This window comes from Rhinopithecus bieti, unplaced genomic scaffold, assembly GCF_001698545.2.
Source record: "Rhinopithecus bieti isolate Rb0 unplaced genomic scaffold, ASM169854v2 scaffold_7049, whole genome shotgun sequence".
Lineage (NCBI taxonomy): Eukaryota > Metazoa > Chordata > Mammalia > Primates > Cercopithecidae > Rhinopithecus > Rhinopithecus bieti.
This window is the reverse complement of record NW_016805922.1, coordinates 2,014,526-2,026,369: the sequence shown is the minus strand read 5'-3', so window position 1 is coordinate 2,026,369 and position 11,844 is coordinate 2,014,526. Positions and strand designations below refer to the sequence as shown.

Below are 11,844 nucleotides of genomic sequence, written 5' to 3'. Positions count from 1 at the left end.
TTAATAAGAAAGTTCTTTTTTTAAATAGCTCATTCTATTAAGGTTCTAACAAGTAAAATAATATTGCAGAGAATTATGCAATAAAAGCACCAGCCAGCTTGGTCTATGGAGTAAGCTTTGGAAATATGCAAATGGAATTTCACCAAGAAATATATCCCTGAAGTGATAAAATTTTCTTTTAGATAGAGTGTGTCTGCGTGGGGAAAGGAACAGATCTCCTCTCCATAAAAATGGATGCCCTGAATGGTGTTTATAACTATCTCTTTGGTTTTTGTGTTTGGCAGTAAGACAGCAACCAATTTAGTTTTATTTTAAAATTCCAGTGATTATAAGGTCTGCACATTCCTTGTGGAGTAGCTTTGTCTCTCTACTAGAGCCAGACACCATTTTTTCCCCCAACATGTGTGCTAGAAAACTTTAGCTGGTGGTGCTTTTTCTGTATTCTGTCTGAGTCAGAAGCAATGGAGTCAAAACTTATTTTCTGAATTCAGTACTTTACCACACCTTTTCTGAGCATTCTCAGGAGACAAAGACAAAAACTTCCATTTCTTTCTAGAGTTGCCTACTATCCATGTAAGAACTTGAATTATTGGTGAATTTTTCTGATACACTCAGAAGGTTTGCACGTACCAAATGCATAAATAAGAGAAAATGTATTAGATAGAATGCTTGACAACAATTAGTAGATGGCCCATGGAGAACTGGTTAGCCATTAAAGACAGTTGGTGACATAATTTTGCCCTCAGAGGTGTAAATTATTTTTAGTCTGTCTTTCTGTCTTCTTTATTTTTTGCCATCCTCAGCATATGAGCTTTGTGTCTTAGGCTTTTTTTTTTTTTTTTTTTTGAGACAGAGTCTTGCTATGTTGCCCAGGCTGGAGTGCAGAAGTGCAATATTGGCTTACTGCAACCTCTGCCTCCAAAGTTCAGGCAATTCTTCTGCCTCAGCCTCCTGACCGGCTGGGATTACAGGCGCCTGCCACCATGCCAGGCTAATTTTTGTAGTTTTAGTAGAGACAGGGTTTCACCATGTTGGCCAGGCTGGTCTTGAATTCCTGACCTCGTGATCCACCTGCCCCAGCCTCCCAAAGTGCTGGGATTACAGGTGTGAGCCACTGTGCCCAGCCAGCTTGTCTTTTTCTTGTTGAAAAATGGCTACTATAGCTCCAACCATCATGTATGCACAAATCGAAGTTCAAAGGCTGAAGGCAGTGTGAAAGTAAGAAGTACAAAATAGAGTCACATGTCAAAACCCTAACCAAAATAGAATTAGTGAGGGCCATAACAAAGAAGCTGACATACTTGCATCCCTGAATGTCTTGCTCATAGCTTGCAAACAGCAAGAAGAGCTTCTCAAAGGAATTTTCTCTGGCCTACAGTATTTCAGATAAGAACCTCAGATCAGGACAGTTGCCTACCAATGACTACCTCTCCCAGTGAACTAATGACACCTCCTGTAGTGAGTTTCTGAGACCAGTGACCTTTCTTTCAAAGCAATTTGTGTAGGTGTCTTTCCTTTGTCTTAATTTTCCTTGGGTGTGCTGCACACCCCGGGTTACAACACTTTGCTCTTCCCAAATGAAATCTTTTGTTCCAGACAGCGTGTCTGTCTGAGTTTCTCTTTTTAAGTTAATAATAGCATATTCGTTCTTTGTTCCTCTTGTATAAGAATGAAAAGCACTTTCCTAGGACTCTACAAGTAGCTTATTTTTGCTTTCTTTGACCAGAACTGCATAATTTGCTCTTTGCCTAAACTATTGATCCATTTGTCTATGCAATCTATTTGACATGTATAGTGTCAATTTTTGCTATGAGATGGAGATGTAAAGTTCTGTTCTCTTGCCAAAAGCTAGGATCTCAAGAGCCCTTCCCCAGGAGCCACCTACTAAGCAGACCAGGTACCCTAAAGCCATAAACCTTGGATGTCCAGGGGGAAAATGCATCTTTATGGAGAAATGTAAACTTGCATCTTCTAATGAAGAAGATGATAAACATGTCAGTCTTTTTCTTAATCTTTCTGCACCTTACATCTGGCTTTCCAGCTAACTGAAACACAGTTTTGTTGCAGAGTTTAGGAGAAACTTGAAATTTACATTCCTGTTAGCCTTCTTGAAAAGTAAACTGACATTAGACTTGATTTTCATAGCATTAAATAATTATCTTCCTTTAAAATAGATACCCACGGGCATTTGCAGCTGATTGTTTCTTATGAAACAAGGCAGCGTATCTGTGTGGATGGGTGTAGATATATACAAATGATATACATCATATTAACAAAATTCTCATTTACTATAGCTTTTAAAGGTTAATCAGTACCTTCATGGGACACAGATTATATTTTCAATAATGATTTTTGTTAGCAAAGGGAGTAAATGAGACTTTTGTCCATCTGGAGCGGGAGGAATCTTTGTTGGTTTAACATATACGATTAAATTGAGTTGAAACCTGCTTTAAATGAAAATTGAAAACAAATGAAGTGATCAGTCAGTGTGATGTCCATGGTTACAGCTCTTGTATATATTTGGATAAGTTGAGAAAATAAAAAGCTGTGCAGCATTGCCAGGTATTTTAATTTATTCCAAGGGAAAAATAATGAGTTGGCAGCAGTTGAAACTGGCTCTAAAGTATTCCATATGATGATAATTTGTTTATATATTTGTAGGAGCCCTACATGTATTCCTATAAAGTTTAATTATGTGGCACATTAGTAACCACTAATGTTGAAATCAGGCAAATGTATTTATCTTTGTTGTATTAATACCAGCAATTTTTTTAGTTTCCAACTCTTGAAATTTGACATTTGTAAAGTTAATGCATATCTTTCTCTCCTGTCATAAGTTATTTCCCTAATTTTATGACTTTGAGATGGCTTCCAGTGACTTACTGTCTCAAAAATTATCATATTGAGAAAGAGAAGATTGTGCTTTATAGTTAGCGATGTATTAGTGCTGACTTGGGTTGTGTGCTTGGTAAAATAAGTTCACACTAGAGTCATCTGAAGATGCTTGGGTCTCTGGTTAAAGTTTAAATTCAGCCATTAAAAGGTTATGCTGTTTTACCAAGTTTAACTCCTGAGCCCTTTATTTTTCTGAGTTAGCTACATCCAATTCAGAATTTGAACGTAGTTCACATTCAAGCATTGATGGAAGAATCACTCTCCGCTATGCATTTCATTCAGTATATTAACACAACACTGAAATTCCAATATGCAATATATTATTTATCTTTTGCCTTTATCTCTTAAAATTATGCACTTGAAAACATGTCTCAGACTTTCCAGTATCTTTCTAGTCTATTGTTTAGTTCAATTGTATTAAAAATTCAATTAACTACTTATGGGGAAAATCAGCCTTAATTGTTAATTGGAATTATTCTGTATAATAACTTGCAGAGGTAGTACATCTTTTGTGACTTGTGAATACTAAAACTATTTCATGCATATATTGCTCAGGACTCTTGGTTGCAAGTAATAATAATAAAGTTCAAAGTATTTTAAAATAGATAAATTTATTGGCTTACATAATGTCATAGTCTAGGAAAATTCTTGCTTCAGGGATAACTATATCCAGGAGCTCAAACAAGCTCACCAGCGATCTTTGTCTTTCCACTTAACTTCCCTCTATGTTGGCTTCTGTCTCTAATAAACTCCTTCTTTCAGCCATCAGCACTAGCCACCTTATATCCTAGAAACTCTGAGTCCAGTGAAAACAAATATTTTTATCCTCTGTGACCTCTGAAAAAGTCATGAAATTAAATTCTATGACCTGGGACATAATTATGCCATCTCTGACCCAATCTCTGTGGCTAGGAGGTTGGCATGTATCAGTAGTTGACTAACGTGGTTCCTGAACAATCCTCAGCAGCATCACCTGGGATCTTGTTAAAAATGCATATTCCTGGCCGGGCGCAGTGGCTCACACCTGTAATCCCAGCACTTTGGGAGGCCAAGGCGGGTGGATCACGAGGTCAGGAGATCGAGACCATCCTGGCTAACACGGTGAAACCCCGTCTCTACTAAAATACAAAACTTAGCCAGGCATGGTGGCGGGTGCCTGTAGTCCCAGCTACTCGGGAGGCTGAGGCAGGAGAATGGCATGAACCTGGGAGTTGGAGCTTGCAGTGAGCCGAGATCGCGCCAGTGCTCTCTAGCCTGGGCAACAGAGCGAGACTCTGTCTCAAAAAAAAAAAAAAAAAAAAAAAAAGTGCATATTCCTCAGGCCACATCCCAGATCCGATGAATCAGAAAATCTTGCAGACTCTATTGTAATAAGTCCATATGATTGTGATGCATTCTCAATTTTGAGAACCACTACAATATACTAATTGGTTAGGCCTGGGTCATGTGCACAACCCAAGAGCTTCAGTGTAAGTTCAACTGCACCGAAAGCACATGGAAAAGGAATCTGAGGAACTGATACCAGGGAAGAGAAAGAGCAGATGCTGTGCTGGCAAAGAGGAGAGATGCCTACTCTAATGAGATTTCCACCCAATAGTAAAGTTTCCTGTTGTTTCTAATGCCATTATTTCTCAGAACACTGCTGGTTATGTTGCCCTCCAGAAAAACCAATGTTTCAATTAAGCAAATACATTCTCCTCTAGGATAGTCTAAATGTCATCTGCAAATGGGGGATGTCCAACCTTGAAAGGTTTCCAGACCACATTATTTTCTTATCAGATAATTCCTGAATTCATAGGAAATAGTCTAATACAATTAAAGCCTTCAATAGTAAGCCCCACTTCTCCCCTGTGATAATAGATTAACATTGCTGCAAAAGTTCTCAGTGAAAATGACAGTAATGCTTACAGAATTTTAGGGAAGATAGCCAGCACTGCAGTATTATCCAAAATAATTTTAGAACATTTTTTTAAAAATAAAACACCTAACAAAGGAGGTGAGTGTAGCTTTTCATACTGCCATAGTTTCTTGTTTTTGTTTTTTACTTGATTGGGGACATTTACATTTATTACCCAGGGGAAGACAGTAGACTGCATGCCAGTTTTTCTCAATTTATCTGCTCACAAGAATCCTCTGGGCACTTGTTATAAATACAGCCCCTAAGGTTCTTTTTCAGGATGTTCATATTTGGAAAGTCAGGAATGGGAAAGAGGGAATTTGTATCGCCTTAGGGAATTCTTAAGATGTGGCATGTTGAGAACACACTAATGGTGAAGAGTGAGGATGCTGGAGTCCTATGGTATGGGCTCAAATCATACTTGTAACTCTTGCAAGCTGAGGAAAAGCTAATTCAACCTCATCACAGCTCAAATGTCACTTGCCATGAGTACTGTTTGTTGCTGGTGTTCTTTTTCTACTCTCTGGAAGAATCTGCCTGATTCACCTTCTTATTTCTTATGTTACAGATAGAAGACATGCAGTGGGGTAAAGGAGTCCGAGAGATACCTCCCTCAGTGTGCACACTACCATGTAAGCCTGGACAGAGAAAGAAGACACAGAAAGGAACTCCTTGCTGTTGGACCTGTGAGCCTTGCGATGGTTACCAGTACCAGTTTGATGAGATGACATGCCAGCATTGCCCCTATGACCAGAGGCCCAATGAAAATCGAACCGGATGCCAAGATATTCCCATCATCAAACTGGAGTGGCACTCCCCCTGGGCTGTGATTCCTGTCTTCCTGGCAATGTTGGGGATCATTGCCACCATCTTTGTTATGGCCACTTTCATCCGCTACAATGACACGCCCATTGTCCGGGCATCTGGGCGGGAACTCAGCTATGTTCTTTTGACGGGCATCTTTCTTTGCTACATCATCACTTTCCTGATGATTGCCAAACCTGATGTGGCAGTGTGTTCTTTCCGGCGCGTTTTCTTGGGCTTGGGTATGTGCATCAGTTATGCAGCCCTCTTGACGAAAACAAATCGGATTTATCGTATATTTGAGCAGGGCAAGAAATCAGTAACAGCTCCCAGACTCATAAGCCCAACATCACAACTGGCAATCACTTCCAGTTTAATATCAGTTCAGCTTCTAGGGGTTTTCATTTGGTTTGGTGTTGATCCACCCAACATCATCATAGACTATGATGAACATAAGACAATGAACCCTGAGCAAGCCAGAGGAGTTCTCAAGTGTGACATTACAGATCTCCAAATCATTTGCTCCTTGGGATATAGCATTCTTCTCATGGTCACATGTACTGTGTATGCCATCAAGACTCGGGGTGTACCAGAGAATTTTAATGAAGCCAAGCCCATTGGATTCACTATGTACACGACATGTATAGTATGGCTTGCCTTCATTCCAATTTTTTTTGGCACCGCTCAATCAGCGGAAAAGGTAAGTGAAAATGCACATCATAACATGTTTTTTGAAAATGTGTTGATTTTTGTAAGTACTGAAACCAAATTGATTGTATAAAGTAAGAAGTTCTCTATATGCAGAATGGTATTCCCAAGAGTAGAGAACCAGTTCAAGGTCTAGTAGGCTTCAATGCTCTACGAATCTAAAACTGAGCCACATTCATTCCACTGGAAACCAACCAGATGTAGCCTTTTCAAATATATTAAATTATAGAATTATTAAATGTAATGAGAGATTATCTAGTATAAAATTATCTAATCTATCTAAAATAACCCTTCATACTCATTTATTCCCCACCTTCTCCACTTACCCACATATTTTTCGGGGATAGGAAAAGAGGAGCATAGTACCTTCTCCTCCAGGTGGGAGTGTGTGATGGTCATTATTATCACCAGTGTAAATGCTCTCTCTCTCTTCCTAGTGGCTACCTAGGCTATTGCTGTCCATTGCATCTAGTACTCAAGCTTTACAACAGAGTAGAGTTGCCCAGTTGTATATGCACAATATATACCCAGGTGGGTGACTATAGGAAAGATTTGGTTAGCATTTCACCATAGTCTTCCTACAACTAGATGGACATTAATCACATCCAGCAATTCATAGTGAGATCAGAGACGTGACTTTCTAAAAGAGAAAGAGTCAATATTTGGTGCAGAGCTAGTGTCATCAAGCTGTGAAACTTTGAGGCCAACATATTTGCTAGTTCACATGCACCTTCCAGGTAGTTATAAGTCTTGTGAATCTTTGATTTAGACAATTCTATGGCAGATTCCGACATGATTCTTACACATCTGACTTCTATACTAACCCACGTGGCTATAGTTTCATGTAATATCAACCCTAATATATTGATACTGATAAGATATGATGTCTTTCACAGGATGTAGGCAGCTCTGGCATGTTAGTACAACTGTGACCTAGAGTTCCAACTGACATACTTAGCACAAGAGGGCCTAGGGATAGCTTGATTAGATGTTAGGACATCGGGGGTCTAGTCTGCTTCCATGTTACTTTGGACAAATCTCTGAAACATTCAGGGACTTAAGTGGGAAAAACAAGGATTGACTTAGAATGTCTAAAAATTTACAACAACCTGTGTATCCCAGAATTAGATTACTCTAGTTTTTCTTTGTTACCTCTATTCTCCATATAATCATACAAAGGATTAATGGCATCTAGTTTTCCAGCTGAAAAGATGTGTTTTACCTAAATTGTGTAATTCAGAGGGGCTATAATTTTGAACTGTGTTTTTTAAAAAGTAAATATTTCATGAAGCCACACAGAATCTAAAATCAAGGAGAGTGAATAGTTCCAGATTATGGTTTTAGTCATAAAGTATTTTAGAGAAAGTTCTTCTAAAATATATGCTCAATAAGCGTAGCATGTTTCAATTTCATAATGTATGTTTACTGTCTGTGAAACCAACTTGAATATCATTTTATTTCTTCTGTGTATTCCTGGGCCAAGGGAATAGTAAAATATGAGTTAGAGTGGTAAAATACAATAGAGAGAAGAAAAAAAAAATCCCCAAATATAGGCTGGTAAGTTGATAACTATTGAACTTTTTATAGGGAATGATGAGTATCATAAAAGCCTATGGAGATAGTAATTATTTTGTCATTAAAACAACTCAATACCTCATGCAACAGGTTAAAGACATAAAACCTTTCCGATAAGTTTATTCTTGAGGAATATAAAAAGGAAAAATAATTATAGTGGTTTTATAGATGAGTCTGATTATAATGCCTGTTTGACAATATATGTCTCTACCATTTCATTTTTCATTTCTAGTCATGATTATGGATCTTTTCAGTAAAGTCGCAGTTATAGTTTATACATTCATTTAAAAACCTGAAATTGAAACAAGGTTTCAGGAATTGAATTCTAGTTGTTCTAGAGAACAATGGGTTGGTAGAATTGGAGTGTGGGGAAATTTAAGCTGTCTTCAAGCAGTGTGCTTTTTATACCAGAGTTTTAGAAGGCACATATTTTTCTTTGGGTATTCTCAATAGGTTATGAAATTTTACGTGGTTGATTGACACAATTAAAGGCACAGAATTGCCAAATGGGAACAGTAAGTTATTATATGAAAATGCACATCCACTTATAGGCATATGGCTAGAGAAGCATGCACAACCAATGAGAAAATACCAGCGTGTAGACATGAAACTATGGCATTTAAAATGTGGAAAGTGGCACATTATCAAAGAGATCACATCAGAAGGGATTTTTGCCAAGCCAGCAACCTACACAATCACAGCTTTTCATTTTCTTTAGATCTAACAGTTTAAGTGTTTTAAATCAAAGAGTTATAACAGGAAAAATAAGATTAGGCAGTGAGTTCAGTAATAACAATTTACTGTTTCAAGAAATTGAACTTATATTGATTATGCTAGGAATATCTGTAAAAACTTCTGTCAAATTTATTAGCACAACATAAAGAGCAAGCAGTGTTCTTTTCCTTATTTTTTTTATTTTTTATTTTGCAAAATATTAACCCCATGAAGTTTATTTTGCTTTTGTTAAGGAGGATATGGGAGACTACTGCTATCTTGTTTTATCGTTGTTAACCCCATGACTTCCAGAATGAGCATCTTACCACTTGGCCAGGGATGGAAGTGGTGAACTTTAACCACAAAGGAATGATTCCAGCTTCAGGAATTATATTTAGGTGATGTAATGATGCAAGAACACACTAAAACTGGTACATCAATAGCACAGTGGAAGCTGGCTGGCCCAATGTGATGTGATAACATCCCATTATTTTGTTCTGGCACTATCTGTTGAGGACTAGAATATTTTCTATAAAAAGCAAAAGCTTGCCTTGTGTTTGTATTATACAGAGAGTTGCACATCTAGGAAAAGAAGTATGCTTCAGGTAGGGAACATGCAGCCTACCCCGTCAAAATCTGAAAAATTCTATAGATGATATGTTCATCTGGAGCTTTGTAGCCAGTTATTGCCTGAAGAGCTTTCTAGGTAAGTCAACATATCCTTATACACAGGCAGGGAGACATGTTTTGTGCGATGTCACTCTACAAAGGGAAAATGATCTTGATACACAAGGAATGGGATCATAGGTTCTCAAAGGTCTTCCTTTGTGTACAAGTGTGTTTGTTTAGATAGGAGGATGGTAAGAAGAGGAAAAAGAAAAAGATTGAGGCAATTAAAGGGCAGAGAAAATTGCTAAAAAGGAAAGTAGTTTGAAGAAAGAATTGTGTCCTCTAAAATGGCACCCATAGGCCACTTTTCTGTGCATACTATAACAGAACCAGAGTACATTACAAAACTTAAGTAACTTGATTTCCACTGGAGACTTTGGTCACTAAGTGACCGAACTGGGGCAACTATAGGCAAACTTTGAGCCAATTCAGGGTTCTTACCTCAGTGGTTCTTCAAATTGTGTTCATGTTCATGATCATCCCCTGAGGAATTTAACAAATTATCACATGTCTCCCCAACCCTGTAATCCCCTATTGATTCGACAGGTCTAGAATGGGGCATAGAACTATTCACTTTTCAAGTTTGCTGGAAAAATACCAGTGGACACCAACCATACTTTTTAAAAGCCTTACTACTTTCTTCCCATTTACAGAAGACATCCTGTAAATATTTACTTGATTCTTAACTTCAGAACCTTTGGGAATCAATTAACTCCCATTTCAAGCAAAGCGAAGGTCCAGAAATCAAGGAACCAGGAGATCAGAAAGACACTAATCCACAGTCAAAGACAAAGTCAAAGATTAGAATGTCTAAATGAAGCATCAGTCCCAAGGCTTGGGCCAGAGACCATTAAAAAGTCAGAACCAAGTCCCTGGTCTTGGGACCAGAGATACCAGTAGAATAGGTAGACAGTGGTGTTCCCCAGCAGTATTTCTAGTGAGGCTGAGAATATAGACCAAGAACTCTTGATCTTCTGCATGTAACAGATAGCCCCTCAGAATCTGAACACAAAGTAAAATCTGCCCAGAACTAATACAAGGATCAGAAATATTTGGCAGGTAGATAAATGTTTCTCCATCCATACCCGAGGCAGACATCACTAATCAATTATGACACACTTCCCGTGTACTCTAGTATGGTCTTAAAATCTTTTTCTATACAGTTTTAAGATAAGGACTATTAACAAATCAGAACTGGAATTTGAAATCCATTGCTATTTCTGATTTAGTTTCGGATTCTTGATACTTCTTCCCATTCAGCTGTTTGCTGTCATTGTGTGAAAACCAATGATAGTTTTCATAAAGATTAATCTACTTAAAGAATAGTCAGGGAATTGGGGTGTGCTTTAATTCTTGTTGGTTTTGTCTCTGATTACAAACCTTTTTTGTTAAATTGCCAAATGCCATACAGCAAGGAGCAGCCCTGGTTCTCTTAGGAAGCTATATATTAGTTTATGCTTCTGTACTATTTGATTTGCTTAAATTTTTCTCATGGTATTTCAGTAATTAAACTTACAATGCATGTACTGTGCCCCTGGTACTCTGTTAAGGACTGTGATGCAGAGATAAAACAGTGTTCTTTTCCATTAGGAACTCATACACTAATGGTCAACGCAGGTCTTCAAACAAACACTGAATAAGTGTGAGAAATATGACAGTTGTAGCACAAAGAATGAAGGACAGGCACATGGAGAAGGAGCTTCACAGAAAATAAGACAAGTGGACTAAAATTTAGAGGCAGAAAAAGTGGCATAACAATGTAGTAACAAATTATATTACATGTTAAAAAGTGAGGGACAGTGTTTTCAACACATAGCACATAGAGAAGAGACAGATTGCACTTACACGGACTTTGAGTCTTATAAAATGTGAGAGTATAATCAGAATTAATGAAACATCATTTTATGTGCAAATTTTGGAATAATGTGAATTCCAAATTAACTTTTGGCAAGAGTCACATCTTTTCCATATAGTGGGTCAAGTTAATTTAAAATATTGTAGCTTGTAAGCTGAAATACCTGTTCTACCTTAAGAGGAATTATTGACTTATGTGTCTGTTGAATTCTGCATGATCTTTCCTCTGATGCAATTCCACCACCCTCTCGTTTCGTAGGGCTGGACTCTATAGCAAAGGCAAAGATATGGTAAAAAGCAGCAAAGCCAAATTGTGAAGGGTTCTGTTTGAATTTTCTCCTTGAAGCTATGAAGAGTCAGCAGAAATTTCTAAATGTGGGAGAAATGTGAGCATAGGGTATTTTGAAATGAGAATTTTAGAAATAGTGCTTGAGGGTGAAAAGCAGCTGGAGGTAAGAAAACTAGTTGAGTATCTATTATAATAATTTGACAAAAGATGGCACTGGTTTGAAGAAAGCTTAAGGGATTGGAAAAGATGGAGCAAATTTGAAAGCTATATTGGACTTTTTAAGCATTAAGAATATATGAGAGTAGAGTAAGTCTTATCTTTTGTTTTGTGTTATGTTGTTTTGTTATTTCAATAGAAATACAGTTTTCAAAATTTGTTTAATTTAGAAAATAACATTGCCGACTATTTAATTTTTTTTTTTTTTTTTTTTTTTTTTTTT

The 11,844-nt window shown here is 37.5% G+C and overlaps 1 protein-coding gene across 2 annotated transcripts in view; it reads left to right on the top strand.

Moving 5' to 3' along the window:
- GRM7 (glutamate metabotropic receptor 7) overlaps window positions 1-11,844 on the top strand; it is a 921,273-nt gene that overhangs the window by 754,321 nt on the left and 155,108 nt on the right. For both annotated transcript variants that reach the window (XM_017874165.1, XM_017874164.1), the window contains exon 8: window positions 5,361-6,296. In XM_017874165.1, coding sequence (XP_017729654.1) covers window positions 5,361-6,296 — 936 coding nt within the window. The remainder of the gene's footprint in view (window positions 1-5,360; window positions 6,297-11,844) is intronic.